Source organism: Harmonia axyridis, chromosome 3 (assembly GCF_914767665.1).
Source record: "Harmonia axyridis chromosome 3, icHarAxyr1.1, whole genome shotgun sequence".
Lineage (NCBI taxonomy): Eukaryota > Metazoa > Arthropoda > Insecta > Coleoptera > Coccinellidae > Harmonia > Harmonia axyridis.
The window spans coordinates 42101236-42122159 of NC_059503.1; the positions used below are offsets into that span (position 1 = coordinate 42101236).

Here is a 20924-nt window from a genome sequence, read left to right on the forward strand (position 1 = left end):
TTTAAAATTTCGCATTTTTCTTCAGAATTCATGTGAGAGGTTCGAATATTTTTTGTGAGTTTGAATTTGGTATTTTCGATCTGAGGGGCAGAGATTTCTGTTTCAGATATTGATTTTATTCGTGTTCTTTCTGAAAAGTTAATCTCTATATTGCTTTTTATTGATTTTGAAATTGGTATTAAACAAATTCCATTTTTTGCGTGAGCAATACATTCTGGAGTTGAAAAATGTTTGAAATTTATTTCGGGTAGTAGAACGTCACCGTTTTCTAAGGATACTGGAATTTTTACAAAATTCTTTGCTATGGTTTTGTTTGGTTTGAGTTTATTCGTAGAATATTCAAGATTGAAGGGTATTTTCAAATTTCTAATTTCCAAAGTATGATTTTGATAGTCAATTTTGGCACCTAATTTTTTCAAATCGGCTGTTTCTAATAATGCATCGAAGTTTGTATGCCAATCTACAACATGTAAATGAATAGAATTCCTAGTTCATACAAAAGTGGTATTTTAAGGTTATCATCAGCATTCATTGTATTTCCTAATCCTGAAACACTGAATTCTTCTTTGTATAAAAATTGAAAGAATTTTTCAAATGCCGGTTTTCTATTAATTACTGAATTTGTTGCACCAGAATTTATCAAAATTTTGAAATTTATTCTTGGAAGATAAATGTATGGGAGTTTTGATTTTATTTTGACGGAATTGAGGTCTAAGTTGCTGAGGTTTCCGATGGAACTTGGTGAAAATTTTCATCTATTTTATAACTGTCCTCATATTCTTCGGGAATATTTATGTTATTCTCTTCAGAATATTCGGATTCCCAATATTCGAATTCTTGTTCAGGTTTGGATTGAACATTGTATAATTGTTTTTGAGGAAATATTGAATTTCTTGTACTTACTGACATAGGCGTTGGTTTTGTGTTTCTTGTTGAAATTGACATCGGTGTTGGTTCAGGGTTAATTTATGAAAACTTGAACTTGGTTTAGTACCAAAAACTTGTCTATTTGTGAAAAATTTCTGCTTTTCTCTTGAAGGTTAATTATGTGGGAAAACAATATTTTGAGAATTTTGATTCGAATTATTATAAGAAAATCTAGTTGGTTATTTATTATAGTTTTTAGTTTGTTTGAAATGAGGTTGTGCCAAAGGTTTTTTGTTTTCTTGGGTTTTTCGTAGAAATTCGGAATATTCCCAGTCTTGTTTATGATTGTCATAAAATTTACATTTATTGATACATTCCTCCAGGTTGTTCAATTCAAAATTACTGATATAAGATCTGTAAGGTTCTAGTAATCCTACTTGAAAAGTTTTCAAACATAATTTTTCCGTCTCATATTTTTTATAAGTTAATAGATTTTGATCAATGATTTTCAAAGTGATGTGTTGTAAAAGATCGCTTAAATTTTTTGAAATGCGGCATTAATAATCTAAATATGTTTCATTTCTTCTTTGAACGCATTGAGTGATAGCAGCAATTAGTAATTCTTCGTTTCTTTGAAGAAGAACACGTCTAATCGAAGGCCAATCTGTAGCGTTTTGGAATGAGATGAAGTCTCTTGCTTCATTTAGAATTTTCGAGCGTATTGAGAAATTTAAAAAAATTCTAAATCGGTTGACAATCTGCCTTGTAAATGAGACACTCAATTATCAACTTCATTCATGAAAATTGAAAAATTTTTTTCGGGGGAAAATTCAGGTATTGAGTTCAAAAGCATTTGCATGTCTTGTCTAGACATATTGTCGTTTGTTAAAGTGTTAAAAGAGCTTTGAGTCATTTCGTTTGACGGAACTCTACTAGGGTATGGTCGAAATCGGTTATTTCTTAAAAGTATCTCTTGAATGGTTTGGGAATTAAGTGACTCTGAAAGGACCCCGCACGTTTAGTAGGGAAAATGGCTTTCCGTGAATTTGGCTGAATTTTTGATATGTTGTAGTTCTTGATGAACTGATCAGAAAAGTCCTCAGCCATAAAGCTCAAAAATGGACAGTTTTCGAGATATGGAGCTTTGAAAATGGATTTTTTGCAATTTTCGGGGTTTTTGCTCATCAATCAGGGAGCTCTCATTTCTGGTTTTTATGGAATTTGGATGTTCGGCGACCAGAACCCGACTGAGAAATGATCTTCCTTGGTTATATTAGGCACTGCCATCGATAATTTTTTATACTCTGCTCCACATTGGCTATGAAATGAGATACAAAATCCAAGATCTTCCATACATCTTTCCATGCCACAAGATGACGCCAGATTAATTCACATGACCGAGAAACGACATATTGTGAGATTTTTTAAAGATTTTTTTAATAACTGAATCCTCATATATCTGATGTCCAATAATATCAAATATGTTAGCCGAAATGTTCATAACCAGGCATCGCGAGCTCTAATGGGGGAAAATGGGAAAATCATTATCATATATCCTCAGGGATAACAATTGTGATCACTATTGATGTCATTCACATATGATATGTGATTTGTTTCTCACAAATCTCGATAATCTGACAATGGGGTACCAAGACATTTTCCTCAGAATGTCTCGAAATTGATGATAGCATCTCACAGACAAACGAATGCGTGAAAATGTCTGCAGTTTTGATACAATATAGTACTATCCTGGTAGAATATAGAAATCCAAGTGTTTTAAGCAAACTATGAATGGAACTTCCGATATTAACCCACGAATTCTTAAAAATATTTTTTTTTCCTTTGGTATCGTGTTTCACTACTTTTGGACATATCATTATTGTTATTATTAATATGAATGTTACTCTCATTATTATATTGTTTTTGATTGATCTACTCATTCATTTTGCCAACGATCATATTATTAGATAGTATTCATTCGTATGTGTGAAGTTCAAAAAGTTCATAGAAAAAAAAAATATTTTCGAGAATTCGTGGGTTAATATCGGAAGTTCCATTCATAGTTTGCTTCCAACACTTGGATTTCTATATTCTACCAGGATAGTACTATATTGTATCAAAACTGCAGACATTTTCACGGATTCGTTTGTCTGTGAGATGCTATCATCAATTTCGAGACATTCTGAGGAAAATGTCTTGGTACCCCATTGTCAGATTATCGAGATTTGTGAGAAACAAATCACATATCATATGTAAATGACATCAATAGTGATCACAATTGTTATCCCTGAGGATATATGATAATGATTTTCCCATTTTCCCCCATTACAGCTCGCGATGCCTGGTTATGAACATTTCGGCTAACATATTTGATATTATTGGACATCAGATATATGAGGATTCAGTTATTAAAAAAATCTTTAAAAAATCTCACAATATGTCGTTTCTCGGTCATGTGAATTAATCTGGCGTCATCTTGTGGCATGGAAAGATGTATGGAAGATCTTGGATTTTGTATCTCATTTCATAGCCAATGTGGAGCAGAGTATAAAAAATTATCGATGGCAGTGCCTAATATAACCAAGGAAGATCATTTCTCAGTCGGGTTCTGGCCGCCGAACATCCAAATTCCATAAAAACCAGAAATGAGAGCTCCCTGATTGATGAGCAAAAACCCCGAAAATTGCAAAAAATCCATTTTCAAAGCTCCATATCTCGAAAACTGTCCATTTTTGAGCTTTATGGCTGAGGACTTTTCTGATCAGTTCATCAAGAACTACAACATATCAAAAATTCAGCCAAATTCACGGAAAGCCATTTTCCCTACTAAACGTGCGGGGTCCTTTCAATATCTTCAGCAATTACCCCCAATTGTTCAGATAATTCTGTCATTGAAATAAAGAACACTAATGAAAATAGGAATCTTAGGAAAATAGGACTTATACCAAGATTTGCATCCTAGGGTGGAATCGTCCTTCCTTCTGGTTGAAGTGGGTGGTGGTGGTGTTGTTTCTTGATATCGCACAAAGAGTTGAAACTCAACGGGAGTTCCTAGAACACAATCTCGAGAGTTTGTATTCACTAGTGGACACTATTTTTCATTTTCTTTTTCACGAAAACTAAAAAACCCGTTGCGATATCCTGTTCGCAGCGCCAATTATGATTATCGATCGACGAAGTTTGTTTTTAAAAAGAATTTTATTCTTTCAAATAACAAATCACAATCTCACGATTGAAGGATTTTATAATTTTAAACAAGGTGAAACGGAGTCCGAAAAGATTAATCTAACATACGTGTATGACTAAGGTCTAAACGAAACTCGAAGCTAGATTGTGTCTATTTCACAAGTCACCTCGGATTCTGGAAGAATCCGTATCATCACATTTCGAACATAGCACTTTCCACGAACTAATTACGCTGTGTCAACTGCTCTGCACGAAGATGATCTCGTAACAATATGTTTTATTTGGGTATCATAGAACTTTGAGTGTGTTGGAAACATTTGGAATAGGTCAATTTTTAAGATTGCCCTGCAGCTTGGTAACTAGATGCCGTAGCGACTTAGGGTTTTCAGCTATTTCAGTTTCTTGAAAAAAGAATGCTCAATATTTTTTCTACTGAGTGCAGATGACGCAAATTCAGGTCGATTTTATTTGAAGAGATCTTATGATTTCAAATTCATAGGTGTACGATCACTGCTTTTAGGAACAACCCATGCAAGAATCATAAATCAATTCTATAGTTCTGGTTACGTAATCAACCTGATATTGAAACACGAATTTTGAAATTGTATTTTACATCCAAATGCAAATTTTCATCTCGTCGAATCTGCAGTTGAAATTGATTAGGTAAATAAAATTTCGAACGGCCATATTCACAGAAGTCCTAGTCGGATTATGCCCATTAATGAATTCAACTGAGGCAGGTAGAGGTAGATGCTCTGAAAATTTCAAATTTTCGTTCGGAAATTGGCGTGCTTACAGTAGAATTTGAGGAGGAATTGGTCATCAGTGAGTCGAATCTTGATAGAGCGATCTGCTCGGATAAGATCGCTCAAAAATATGTTGAGAATAACCATCATTTATATTGATATTACCCCTGAATTGAGTATTATAGACTTTCATATATTTTCTTCAAATTTATAGACCATTTAGAGGAGAATCAAGACCAGGAACAACAAAACGATAATGACAAAGAAAATCGCCAGGGTCCACCTACAGCAGCTGGTGGAATGGAAACTATCAACGAAAATTCATTCATTTTTGACGATATATTCAAGTGTGATTCCATTCCTGGACTTCTAACGGTAAGTGTATGTTCACAGGAGAACATCACGCATTGATCATTGCACACTCGCTCAATGTTCTTAGACTTTCGCTTTCGCGGGTTTTAGAGCCTCACACTACCCAGCAGGTGCGATAGGTGTTTGACACTCGTTCAGATTTGTTGGGCGTCCATAAGGTGGATTTCCCTCCATTAAAAAAAAGGTTCGCAGGTTTGGTTTCATTGTGGATTTAGAAACGAGAATTGATTAGCTGTCCTGTATGCGAGAGCAAGAAAAAAGGGCGAATATTCATATTACAATACGGAGAGAAAAACATTTTGTTTTTGCAATCCATCAGTACAGGGTGGGCAAATTTCGATGTTTTAGCACTACAACTTTTAAACCAGAGGAGATAGACAAAATCTGATACCCCATTCTCGGTCTCTTTTTCTGAGAAACTCACAAGCGTAGTATTCTTTTGTTTTCGAGTTATAAGCGAAAATTGGAAAAATGGCGATATGGAAAAACATTTATATCTCCGCTAATACTTATGATAGAGCTCTGAAATTAATAGTATATTCTAACACAAGTTGCAGAATGGGCTCTTATTCCAACACGAATGCGAAATTCGAAAACGAGCGACGAAGGAGCGAGTTTTCGAACGCAAGAGTGTTGGAATTACCTTCCGCAACGAGTATTAGACGATATTTTCTGTATTTCAGTCAAGTTTTGTGAAATATTGTCGAAATTCAATGAATAATTCAGATTATAAATCCTAGTGACTTTTGTATTGTATCTTGGCAGTTGGTGTGACTGTTACGAAAATTGACAGATTACGGAATTTGAATCGTACGTTTGGAATTTTCAAATAATTTACAATTACGCATTAAATTCGTGAATTATGTCTGACGAAATCGATTTACACCACCAAAATTAAGAGAATTTGCGAATAATATTGCACATCATTTCATTATATCCGAGATTATATCAAAATTATATTATATTGACAATTTTTGACGTTTGTTGAAATTTGATAGGATTGTCAGTCAGTATAGACAACCAGAAAACGAAAAATATATCTGAAAACGATGCTGTAATGAGTTCACAGTTACAGCACTGTTTTTAGAACTGTAATGAATTCATTACGATACAGGCACTTTTTTATGTAGAATCCAGTGGCGTGTTCGTATTTTCAAAAGGGTTTTTAATTACGAAGCTATGACCCAAAGTTATGTTTTTTTCAAATAGGAACACTAGATTTCTGTGCCATTTTTTTGAAACTTAATTTTTCCTGATTTCAAAAATATATAACATCGTATGATTCGTATCAATATAAATAATAGAAAATGGCCAAGAACCTTTTTTTCACCTAAGAGTCTCAATATTTCCATTTTTTCAACTGTTGATGAGAACAGAAAAATTAAGCTTTCTATAACAAGAGCAGTGTCCTTCTGAAAATCTGATTATTTCTACGCTTTTCACTAATTTCTACAAAATTCGAAGCTAGATATGTTTAATGAATTTTCTATCTAAAAATTGATTCGGAAATAACGAAAAGATCCACAAGATCGAATGTTTCAATCGAAAGAGTTGTATTGAGATGGATGTATCAGCAGATTATTAACATAGGTCTCCAGAATGAATACGCACAAGTATAGTATATCCAAAGTCACTTGGAGGAAGCCCGAATATTTAAATTATACAAGGGTTGTCCAAGTTTTCAGAAATTCCTTTCGGAATTTATGAAAATATTGCTATCAATACTCTCAAATAAACCCCGGTATTTAGCAAATCGTCTTGGAAACAAGAATGTCCCGATTAAATTGATCTTATTGGCTGAATATTTCCCCTCGTATTCCCCTTTCCACTTTGGGAGCGTTTTTGGTTACACTCATTGGCTGCATCTATCACTTCTTAATTACTTTCTAATAATTCGCATAGACCAGTGTGGTCCATAGGGGTATTATTGAAATGCATTTTTACGTAGTTTTAGTTCGTTGTGTGACTGATGCTTTTAATGATTTCGACTATGATCTTCGGCACAATTCTATGGCTCATGTAAAAAAAGATGAATATTTCGCAATCAAATCTATTCCTCCATTTACTTTCAAAGTCAGAATTGATATATGACGGGTTCTTAGTACGTCAAATTAGCAGCTACGTAGCCAGATCGAAAAATCAATCAAGTAATAATAATAATAATAGTAATTTATTTCAAACAGCCACATTTACAACAACTGTACAGTGGGTTGAAAAACGTCATAAAAAACTTAACTAAATAAGCACCTAAAAATTAACAATTGAAGTTTAAATATTCCTCTAAATTATAGGGTTCAATACCAACAAGAAAATTAAATATCTGTCTCTTAAAAACTTTTAAACAATCCATAATTCTCATTTGTACAGGTAGCTTATTGAAAAACTTCAAACTCGCATAATATGGCTCTTTTTCATATCTACTTAACCTATGTATCGGCAGTGAATACAAATTGACATTACGGGTACTGTACGAATGACTTGATGCAGATCTTGAAAATTTTTGTTTATACTTAAACATAAAAACTAAACACTCGTATATATAAATAGCATATACTGTTAATAAACAATTACTTCTAAAAATTCCTCTACACGATTCCCTTGAATTTATGTTGTAAATTATACGCAAAACCTGCTTCTGAACTACAAATATCCTATCTACATCATGATTTCTTCCACCACCCCAAAACAATATACCGAATCTAAGTTTTCCTACAAAACAAGAAAAATAAACAGCTTTCAACGACTTCAAGGTCAAATATTTTTTTGATGTTCTTATGCTATAATTCACGCTATTCAGTTTTTTCCTGAGTTCATCAATATGTGATTCCCAATTCAAATGTTTATCAACTATCACACCCAAAAATTTGGTGTTATTTTGAATATCTTCTTCCTGATCATTGATACTGATTTTCCTATGGTCCGTATTCTTGTTGATACTGAATAATATGTATTTTGTTTTATTCTTGTTGATTACAAGTTGATTCTGCTGCATCCAGGTAAGTACCTTATTCAGAGCATCTGTTGCATTTATTTTTAACTCATTGAAATTGTTTGCAGTTATCAATATATTAGTGTCATCAGCATAATTCACTTTTCTTTGTCCACTATCATCCAGTACATTGCAAAGGTCGTTGATGAAAATGCAAAACAGCAGAGGACCCAATATACTGCCCTGAGGAATTCCTAGTAAAACCTGGCCCACTTTCGACCTCACAATAGAGCCATCATTCTTGATAATAACCTGCTGCGACCGATTATCAAGATAAGAAGCTATCCACCTATTTTCCATTCCTTTTATTCCGTAACGGTCTAATTTTTTTCAGTAAAAATTCATGATTGATACAATCATAGGCTTTTGAAAGGTCCAAAAACATCCCAAGAGCCATTTCATGATTTTCATGTGCATTCAATACATTGTTTACATATTCAAATATAGCAGTTTATATATTCCTTCTTTTTATAAAACCATGTTGATTTTCACTGAACATGTTGTTTTCAATAAAAAATTCCATAAGCCTTTTATATACTATCTTTTCGAAGATTTTTGAAAATGTTGTCAACATACTAATGGGTCTGAAATTTTCATTTGACTTGGTATCCCCTTGTTTATGCAAAGGTGTTACCACTGATAACTTCAAAAGGTCAGGGAAAATTCCGTGTTGAAGGGAACTATTAATTATCAACATTAAAGGTTTAGCAATTGGTTTGATGACCTGCTTTATAAGAAATGGTGACATCTCATCATATCCTGAACTCTTCTTATTTTTGAAAGATTTCACAATTTCTTCGATTTCCTGTTCAGTTGTCATTTTAAAATTTAAATTAACCTCATTATTTGGTATGTTTTGGAAGGATGTTGGAATTTTCACTTGCTTTTCAATTAAATTTGTAGCTGAATTAATAAAATATTCATTCAAACTATCGGCCTTTTCCATTAAATTATCACTTAAAGGGATTACATCTCTTTTTGACTTCCCAGCCGGTTAATCACTTCCCCAACAATCTTCCAAGTGATTTTAGAAATATTGTCCGATTCCATTATATCTTGTTCGTATTTTTGTTTTCTTTCATGAATGAGCAGTTTTTCTAATTTTATTTTCTCCCTATTATATTCTTCCCGATATTTCTTATCGTAGTGTGTTACTACTGAAAGTGAACTTAATTTTTTTTTACTTTTTTCTATTTCATGAGATGTTATTTTTTTATTTTTGCTAACATTCCGTTTCACCTTTGTGACTGGAAAAACTTGATCAAACAAGGCATAAACGGTACTTGAGAAGAAACTCCAACGTTCATTAATCTGGCCTTCTGAAAATTGAGATAATTCTTGCCAGTTTTCAACACCAAGGACATTCTCGAATTGTCGAACTCTCTCATCATTAAAACATCGAACATACTTCCAAGCATTCATTTCATCAGGTATCATAAAATTTATTACTAACTCGGTGGATCTATGATCAGAAATGTTAGAATCAATAGTTTTTGAAGAATATTCTTTGAAAGATGTGAAGAAGTTATCCAAACATGTTTTTTTTCCATTGTAATGAATTCTAGTGTATTCCTTGATTGTCAGTTCAGTATCGAACGATTCCAGTAAAGATTCAAAAGATTTTACTCCCACATCATTTTTATTGAGACTATCAATATTGAAATCACCCCCGACAATGAAGTGAATTTCATTTCTACTCAGAATATCCAACAGTTCATGAATTTTCGCCAAAAAAATATCTAATTTAGTCTCTGGTTTTCTGTACACAGCCACAATCACCAACTTATGACTTCCCAACTTGAATTCTGCTGCAGCGCACTCAAAAATTTTATAAACACTAATTTTATTTATGTCAGTTCTGATTTTCACAAATATTATCACAGTATAAGGCGACCCCCCCGTGTTCATTCTCTTTTCTGCAATAACTCGTGATAAGTTTATAATTTTGAAATTTGTGATTTTCCAATTGTTCCTTGCTTTTCCAGTGTTCTGTTAGAATCAAAACATGACCGCACTCTTGCATTAACAAATCTTCTATTCTTTCTTGAGCATTTCCAATTGACTGAGCATTCTGGTTTATAATAATGAAGTCTTTGTTTTTCCTTACTCGGTCCGCTTTATTTGGCCGACTTTTTTAAAAAAAGGATTTATAACGACATACTCAGGCCAAATATTGGGATTTCTAAACTCTTTATCATATTTTAATGCCACGGAAACCTTAAATGAAGAGTACTCATCAGGATACCGTGAATTCATTCTCTCACATTTCACATCCTGTATATCTTTGGACTTCAGATGGTTAATCAAATCGGTATCTTCGAACTTTGGTGGGAGTCGATATACATGATAATCTTTGTATTTGACCACCCCTTTGAATTCGAATTCTGTCGCCTTACCATAACTCGATTTCCTCTTCTGTTTACATTTATTCGTCTCCTGTACTCATATCGTGGAATTTCCCATATGCCATCATCTAATCTGTTTACACTTTTTTCTGATCTCACAGATGTCTGCCTATCGAATGCTGTATTCGGTTGCGTTTTTTGTGGAACCGATAATTTCTTTGCATCTTGATTGTTTATTTTATATTCCGTTGTTTTGAATGAGTCATTTTCTATACCTGCATGCATTTTAGTTTCAGTAGGATGTTTATCGTTGGGTGATTCTTTCTTCATCAGGGATATAATCAGTTTTTGATCATTAACCCTCTCCTCCAGTTGTTGAATGAGTTTTCCACTTACATTCAGTTCTCTTCGTGAATTCGAAATGTCCTTGTAACTGGGTTCTTGCACTACATCAACTTCACTCATTATCTTCCCAAAATTATCTTGTGAGCTATGAATGCATTTATGCAGTTCTTCACTAATTGATAAACCTTCTGGTACAGTTTTTTTAATTATTATTTCAATTAATTGCGATTTATTCAACTTATTTAAGTCCGCCAACAACGAACGATACTGTGCACTTTCAGCCATCTTGAATATATGTGATTATTTTATATAAAATAGAAATATTTCACCATTTCCTGCCATCAGTTAGGACAGTTTTAATAATAGGTTACATATATCTTTGAATATTTATTCTGATTCTGAATACGAAAAATTTAAGAGTTATCGAGGAAAAACTTGAACTGAGGAAATACTACAATTTCTAACTGAGTGAAGTAGTCTATGACTCGGTCTATGACTTTCGGAAAACATAGAAACTAATATTGAAATTTTGATAACTAAATTTGACATTTCATGAAATGTCATTAATTATTCGTAATTGAAAATTTTATTGGTTTATGGATTTTCAACCATCTTAACGAACAATTTATTACAATTCATGAAATTTCGCCTTTTTAGTTTCTTTTTATGTTTTCTGGAAGTCATTGACTACTCTATTCAATGAGAAATTGCAGTTTTCCTTAGTTCAAGTTTTTACTCTTTGAGTATAGGATTTGTTAGAGACCCCTCTCTCTTTTTATACCTACGTAAAATTGACTGAATGAATAAAAAATATAGGTTTTTTCCAAAAAACTTTTTGAGTGACTTGATGTCACTCAAGGACCTCAAGGTCATGCACCTATTCTACCCTAGTTTGTCTTATCTTCAGACAGAACATTTCCGAATTAATCTCAAACATCGTGCTCTTATAATTCTATGCAACGATCGAACGATCATCGTTGATAACGATCCTTGATATTATATTACAGGTCGAGAATAAAGAATTATCGAATTATAATACCGTAGAATGACATAGTATCATTTTGATGTAACAGCGAAAGCTACTCACGTCACAAATTTTCTGAAAGAATCGACATCTGAGTCCCATCGAAAAAATATTATTTTCAACTCAAGGGTTTGAAAAGTGTGCACCTATGTTTTATGGCTGTTTGCAATTATCTCTGGCCAAGCGTTTTTATAGACTAGTTCAAGTGACTTTGGATATACTAAACCAATACGTTTTAAATAGCATATGAAACAACGCATATATGATTGAACTCAAAATTTAATTACGAAGGGAACAAACAAGAAATAATAATATTTAACCTAATAATGACAACAATTGCACAATGCACAGTCGACACCTCTTCTCGATATTCCGCACCGAATTCAATAGATGAATATTTGAAACTGTGTTCAAGCTACCTAGGAAATTTTTTTTTCGAGTTCATTTATATTTTCGGAACTATTTTTATGAAATAAATCAAGATTCGAATTTTTTAGAAATTATTAAAAAGCATAGAAATAATCAGTTGACGGAAGGACACTGCTGCTCTTGTTATAGAAAGCTCAATGTTTCTGTGCTCATCAACAGTTGAAACCATAGAAATATTGAGACTCTTAGGTGAAAAAAGCTTTTTGACCATTTTCTATTATTAATATTGATACGAATCATACGATGTTATATATTTTTGAAAGCAGGAAAAATTAAGCTTTCAAAAAATAGCACAGAAATCTAGTGTTCCTATTTGAAAAAACATAACTTTGGGTCATAGCTTCGTAATTAAAAACTTGAAAAAAAAATTTGAAAATACGAGCACGCCACTGGATTCTACATCAAAAAGTGCCTGTATAATGTTTTGATTTCAGAGCTCTATCATAAGTATTAGCGGAGATATAAATGTTTTTCGATATCGCCATTTTTCCAATTTTCGCTTATAACTCGAAAACAATAGAAGCTGGCCAAAACTGAATACTACCCTTGTTAGTTTCTCAGAAAAAGAGACCGAGAATGGGGTATCAGATTTTGTCTATCTCCTCTGGTTTAAAAGTTGTTGTGCTAAAACATCGAAATTTGGCCACCCTGTACAATATAAAATTGTAGGGTTTAAATTTCTTTTTTTGCTCACGCTTTTTTCTAATTTTCAATTATAAGATTGGGGGTTGGGGCTCCAATTCAATCTTCGGCACACTTATCTTAACCTCTTTTCTAACCTAACAAATTAATAAAGAAGTAAAGGATAAAACAGAACGAGTATAGTCAACACAAGATAAACGTGTATATCTATACTGCAAAATTATGCTTTTCATTTCATGTAATTTATTTTGAAATTTAAGTTTTTCTGTTCATTATAATAATGTTTATTTGAAGAAAAATAAGTTGAACAGTTACTATCAAGGATGCAATAGTATTGAGATTTAAGAAATAGCTAGAGGTACAGGGTTGGTTGAACAGGCATTTGAAAACATTTTCAATCTTCTCAAATTATTCAGTACTAATTGTTGAGCAAGTAAAAAGTGGATATTTTCGATTAGAATGAAAATATTTATCAGAAAATAAGAATAAAAAAAGTAAAACACTTAAGTACAACACACATGCTCTCCATAAATTGACTTGAGTTATCCGGATTGGTTGGTTTATCATCACATGGTATGAATAATTAAATTTTTTGTGATTTTTTTGCATATTTAATAATTGAATTTTTATCAAATAGTATAGCGTTCTTAAAATCTAATCTTTGATGACGTCAATAAGTGAGGTAATATCTATTTTAATACCTTCAAATAGCCTTTTATAAAAAACATACTTTTATACTTAAGATGGAAAATGGTTACTTTTTGTTGGGTTTACAAATTATGTAGTGAACTAATTTCAAAATAAGTGTAAATTTAAATGACCTCTCTCTATTCAATGATTTGACATTTTTTCAATTGGATATTCCGTACGCTTCTCAAGGGGACATTATTATTGTAGTTTATTTTATTCGTTTGAATTACATTGATTCAACAGATGAATTCATAATTTCCAAGAGAATTACTTTAATATTCAATCAAAGAGCTTCAAGATAGAGCAAATTTATATTTGGAATATTGTTGTCTTGTTAGTCATGATATTTTATGGCAGAAGACAAGAAGCGAGCACAAAAGTTGGTATGTCATTCAAAAGCATACCAATTAGGTATTTTTGCTGAAAAGAAAACATGTCCATAACTAATAATTTTTCTTCAATACAACCATCAAATTTGATGTGGCTACAACTATAATTTATTTTATGGAAAAATTTGAAATATTTCTCAAAATCAAGAAATGTTCTTGTATGATCTCCCTTTGAAATTTGGCCATTTTGAAAGAAGGCACCCTAAATATTTATACTATGCTAGGTGTATTAACCTGGGATCTCTTTGTTCTTATACCTTAGGGTTAAACAACAAAGAAATTTCCTCAAATACAATAATATTTAAAAATTTCAGAATGGCGTGGAAGGATCTGCGGATAACAACACAAAATCAAAATTCAGCCGCTGGTTCAAGCGTGAATCCCCTGACAAGGCGTCCGAAAGCAGCAGACGGTCCTCCTTGCACGAAGAGCACATTCTGAAAAACCTCTTGAACGACATCAACGAACCGTCATCGACCGTAGCTGTAAATATTCCCCAACTGGGCAGCTCGGATTCCTACTTCGCTCCGATATCGCCGGCCGCAGTGAATGCGGGCGGAGCCGTGAGCGAAACGGGTAATCCGAAACCGGCCGCCAGTCAGGTTAACATCGCCGACATGTTTCAGAGGGGTAAGCAGGTGTTTGGTGCTAAGGAAGCACATCAGCAAAACGAAATGCTGAACAATATCAAAACACGTGAGTTTTCACTTATCAACATCTATATATATATATATATATATATATAAATATAGTCTAGATATATTTTGCAAAGAGAGGTTCGATTATAAGTGAAAAGGAACTGGAACTAATATAATATCTACAAACAATTTAAAAACCTTGTTGCAATCTTTAGAAATACTTCAGTGGTTTCTACAGCTACAGTAGAATACTACGAATATATCTACTGTGACCGTAGATAGCAAAATTAACTGGGTACATTGGGGAAGATATTCTTTAAAAGAGATTAGTTTACATATATTTGGTAATTTTGAAAAAATTATTCTATTAATTTATTTCAAGAGATTCTAGGAGTGAAAGTCTTACTTGTAGAATGGTGGATTTTGAAATTATGACCAAATTCTTTCAAATGACTCATATATTATGAATCCAAAGAATATAACTTCTTTGATTTTCTTGTATACTTTCCTTGACCTCTCATCTTGTCCAATATAAACCATAAGCAACCATTATAATTCAACTTATGGACTCATAACAAATCAAACTTAATTAGTGGTTTTAGCTTCTCTCGCAGCTTTGCGTTCAGCAGCACGTTTCATTCGGGGCTCCAAAAGGATAGTGTTTAATGTGCTTCGATGTAGGATTCACATTTTCATATGTATTATAACTTAATTGTTAGATGCAGTAATTTTATGCTGTTAAACCCATGAGGGAGAATAATTTTTTTTTTTCAAAGGAACAATAACTATATCATCTTATGATTGACAGAAAGGATCAATTTTTCTGCTAGCGGAAGTTTTAGTTGTTGCTGTGTTGCAATCATGAAAAAATAAATCAGTTATTTAACAACTTTGGAATATTCTCATTCAAAAATCATTTTTATTCAATACACTTACATTAAAAATACAATTTGTCAGTGTTACATTCATCATCATCATCAAGCTTATTTCGCCCAATGCTGAACGAAACCCTCCCTTAACTGTAGCCATCTTGTTCAATTTTTCGCCACCTGACTTCAGTTTGCAGCCACTATTTTATGTCCTCTGTACACTGACTAGGAGGTCTTCCTGTACTTCTGTAGGCCTCATGTCTTGCTCTCCACTCCACAAGTCTCTTTGTCTATCTTCCATCGCTCATTCTCGCCACATGTCCAGCCCAGTTCCATTTGAGCTGCAAAATAGATTCCACTGCGTCCCTTGCTCCTGCTCGGTTCCTTATGGTTCGGTTTGGTATTCTATCATTGAGAGTAACTCCCAGTATTGAACTTTCCATTCTCCGTTGTATCACATGGATTCTGCAGATGTTCTTTTTGGTCAATCTAAGTATCTCAGCTCCATACGTGAGTCCAGGCAAAATACATTGCTTGAAGACCTCACTCTATAAGCATCAATACCAAATTTGTCAGGTATGGAGTCTTTGATAAGTTCATTTTAAAACAGAATGTTTCAGACATTATTCAGCATATTCAGAGTTTATTGTGCTTCTTGTATGTTATCGGTTATAAGCACATCATCTGCATAACAGATGAAACATATCCATTCACCGTGGATGTTCATTCCTGTGGCACCCCAGTTTATCTTTTTCAACATACTCTCCATCAACGCAACGAATAATTTGGGGGTAAGTAAGACGAGGGTATACCCTTGCCTTACTCCTTCTGATCCTTAGTTTTGTATTCTTCGGAGATCGGCTTCGATCGCTTGTTGTTTTGATGTGAGTTCTTGATAAAATGTTTTGTTGTTTCAAAATATCAAAATTTGTGTGTCACTAGGTTTCCGTGTCCATCTTTGATCTTCTGTATCTCCTTTGTCCCCAACGTAGCGTTTCTCGATAACTTAATACCTCTATTCTTTCTTATTTCTCTGTTGTGTGTTCTTGTCCTCCATATTCCTTCTTTGATTCATTGAATGTTTTGTTTTTTGGTTCAGTTTTTGTTATTTTACTTCCTTTGGGCAGGGTTTTTCAATAGTAGTGTTTGTTGAATTGTTTATTCTCGTACTCGTATATTTCGTCTACTGTCATATTATTTACATAGTTCAGATTTGAGGCTAAGCACTCCATATAGGAATCTGAATTGTCGGGAGTAACCCATCTCTTGCTTTTTCTTTTGAGTATCTTGCTGGTTCTTTCTCCAACGAAATCACAAAAAAATAGGGTTCTGATTTGAAAATCGAAAATTATGATCAAATTTTGTTCTCAATTTTTGGCACAATATTTGAAACACCCTGTTATGATATTTTTCAAATTCAAGATATGCACGATATTCCTACATACATCCTACATTGAGAAAGTGATTTGAGTTTACGCGTAGGATATTCACAGTAAAAACAATCCTCGTAATAGTGACTATGGAAATTCTCTCTTTTTTTCGGGTTTTCCTTAATAATTTGAAAACTATGAAAAACTATGAGGACCAACGCAATAATTTTAGGAGAGAGTAATTGAAAATGGAAATCTTGAAAATATTTAAGACATGAAATGAAAAAAAAAGTTTCTTTTTGAAAATTTTTTTTCAATGGACTAGTTTTCATTTTTTTATTAAGGATTAATTCTAAAAATTCAAGTAAAATGAAACAAAAATGTGGAAGAATCATTGAAATACCTCTAGAAATGAAAAAGTTATGGGACTTTGAAGTTGCGCTTGGAAGAATAATTTCATAGTACATGTAAGTGTCGTGACGTCACACACTATACGTCTGGTATTCGCAGAGTGCTTACGAATTCATTGGTGTACAATCACTTGTGCCGTTCGTGTCGTGTTTTGTTCGTTACACGATGGCTGAAATAACTTACTATATACATACATATAAATTACTTTTTTCTCTTTTTAATTTTTACTCCCCACATAAATATGTTTTGCCATTGATAGACTTCAACAACCAGTACCCAACTACAAACTGTTTATGAAACGTTTTTTTAAATAAATCGTCGTTATAAGTTGAACCATGATGTAGCAAACTCAAAAGTAGATACTTACTTGAAAAGTTAAACTCCTTTTATTTCTGCACTGACATAAGATGGATTTGAAGAAAAAAACTCCATCACTGCGAATATATCTATTTTAGGCAAATTGTCACTTTGTCCTTTCACGAAGCCTTCTTCCATTAGGGTGACATAAAAACAAAACTCGAGTTAAAACTACACTGTACAACTACAAACGAGAAAGCGAGAGCCTTGGCGCGGCTAAGTATTTAAACGTAATTTATGGTGTAGCGATCACAGGCAAGAGCCGTGACGTCACAGGCCAAAGACGTTCCGCGATAAAATACGTAAATTTAAATAATCTATTTCTCAGTCATTTATTGATGGATTTTCAAAATTTTTTCACTGATTTATCAGTTTTGCTCTATATTTTGATTCTATCGTGTCAAATATAGTATTATCAACATCACTAAACTAGTCCATTCTTGTATAACCGGAAGTGCCGGAGCTTCGAAAATATTTTAGCTGAATAGAGCATCATGAACAATATCATATTCCGAATTTTCAGATTTCAAATCGGCCCCATTCTCCAGAAACGTCTAATAGAACGTCGAACTTGAAACACCCTGTATATATATATATATATATATATATACATATATATATATATACATATATATATATATATATATATATATATATATATATATATATATATATATATATATATATTATTTGTTATTGATTTTCTTGTGCTTATCGATTTATAAAATTGTTTGAAGAGTTTTCTTGGGTTTTTTTTAGGACATGGTTCTTGAGCAGTAAATAGTTATTTACTTTTCCATAAAATATATTTATTCCTACATATGTTTCGGCCACCAATGGCTTCTGTAAAATACAAGCAGTGATAATATCCAAATTAATTTTAAAATTTTCTTTACACTTACTTCACTATTTTCGTCAAATTACATTTAATAAGTTAATAATATAAGACACTTGGCGTGTATACGTGAGATATTATTCACTTTTATTCATAAAACCAAGCTTTCGAAACTGTTTGGTTTCTTCCTCAGAGCGACTGTAAATAAAACATACAAGACAATAAAACAATGACAAACATCAGATCAAAATTCAAAACTCACTGAATTTGGGGTTGACCTGAAAGTCTGCTAATTTTCTCGATTTTCCATAATTTCTTAACTTACAAAAGGTATAAAACATAGTCATACAAAATAAGACGCATGAAGATAACAATAAAAGTGTCACATGTCATTCATTAACCGGGCCATCGAAAAATGATCTGTTGTTGGAGTACTCTTGAATATTGGACTCAGTTCCTGTTTATATGTTTTTTTTTTATTGTACTTTTTTGATTGTTTATATGAATAATTTCTGGAATACATCTCTTTTTATAGTTAGCATTAAAATCTTAACATTCTCAAAATTAATATTATGGAAAAATTTGTTGGCATGAATAGACAACAAACGGCTAGGAAACCGAATAAATATACACAAGAGGGATATAAAAACTTATAATCCCAGATCTGCCTTGTCTATTCATGCCAACAAATTTTTCCATAATGTTAATGTCGAGAATTTGTTTATATCTATTTGAAATTTCTGATATATCTTTCAGAGTTTCCTGGTAAAGTTCTTAGTTTGAATGAACTGGAGTCCAACATGAGAAAAGGTTTAGACATATCTACGAATCAAAATCAGAACAAAAACAAAAAAGACGATGATATGGCTGCATTCCGGAGATTGGTAAGTTTTAAAGTAATTATCACATTCAGTAATTCATCTCGGATATTTGAAGATAATTCATGTATTAGATCGGTTTTAAAACGTACGACGTAGTCCAATGCCTAACTATTTCATTGCTCCTCTCTCAAAACTCAAGTACTCATGGTTTCAGTAGATTTCTTAGGTATTTATAATTTATATTAATCTATAAATCATAACTTCTTATGAATTGAATTTGTGACATTAATGATGGGATTTCCTAATCTCCATAATTCACTTTGATTAAACTTTTTTTGGCGAAAAAATAATCTGGATAGCAAGACTCAATAATCCGAATTTGCGATTGTTGCATACGCGATCATCGGTTCTAACATGTCTTAACCTGATTTATGAACGGAAACTCATTTGTATACTTATTATTTCGACGGTCGGACGTGTTTTGGTATGTAATAGTGCAAAATCAAGAACGTCGATGCAATATAGTTATTTTCCTAACATGTGCGAAGAGTGGTACTTTCTCGCACGATACTTTCCCCAAGAGTTAGGAACGATATTTTTTCTACAAGCGCTTTAAATAAATTGAAACTCAAAAAGATATGATTAATTATTCACATACACATGAATGACAGACGTAATTCTGGATGTCCTTACCATAGTTATGTCATCCTTGACGTTAATTGGGCATTCGGAGACATGACAGAATTTGATTCATTCTAATAATACTCCAGTGCGGGAAAATCCCCTGCTATCATCTCTTTCTCGCACGCATATCCGTGCGGAAAAGAAATAGCAGGGGTTTTTCCCGCACTAAGTGGGAAAGTTACTCTTTCTGTATTGAAATGCGTGTGGGAAAAGAGTTGAAAGCGCACGCTTGTAGAAAAAAATATTTTACATTTGGTTTGCAATGGACAGAAAAGAACAATATTGGAATTACTGATATTCTGTTCCTGAAAGATCTACAGGAGAAATCTATAGTTAAGCATTATTCTACTTTCACAGTTAAAAACAACTTAAAATATCTGATTATTTCAATTATGAATATCTACTATGATGTCATGTCTCAGATTTTAGAATTGAAGTACTAGCCAACTAAGTTTGAAAATGAAGTTATTTGAATAAGCTCACTTCAACTCCTCGATGTGATTACAAATTACTGAGCCTTAGCACAGCTCAATATTCTATTTTGAAAAGTCCAGATCAACCATAAAACCCATGTTTAAAAAAGTTTTCACAAAATAGTCCCATTATAATGGCAACAATCAATATCCCACTAAATACTGCTGCTATCGAACATTACTATATTCTTCTTCAGGTCATTCAAACTCGCATCGAAACATACCAATAGGTACAAATTTTTTTTGTGATTGAGATTGAATTTATTTTTTTGTTATTCCATAAATTCATCCTAGAGCATATTATTGACATATTTCCAAGAGTGCCATAATTGTTTCAATGTGAAAACAAATTAGGTGAGTTGAAAGAAACAGGATATGCAATTGTGGATGTTGAATACTTCACATTTATTTTCAATAGCAAAATCAAGATGAATCAAGTAGT

At 32.7% G+C, this 20924-nt stretch overlaps 1 protein-coding gene across 18 annotated transcripts in view; it reads left to right on the top strand.

The window, feature by feature from the left end:
• LOC123676324 (eukaryotic translation initiation factor 4E transporter-like) overlaps positions 1-20924 on the top strand; it is a 209863-nt gene that overhangs the window by 38438 nt on the left and 150501 nt on the right. For all 18 annotated transcript variants that reach the window (XM_045612154.1, XM_045612168.1, XM_045612170.1 and 15 more), the window contains exons 6-8: positions 5014-5174; positions 14339-14720; positions 19261-19388. In XM_045612154.1, the coding sequence (XP_045468110.1) occupies positions 5014-5174; positions 14339-14720; positions 19261-19388 (671 nt within the window). The remainder of the gene's footprint in view (positions 1-5013; positions 5175-14338; positions 14721-19260; positions 19389-20924) is intronic.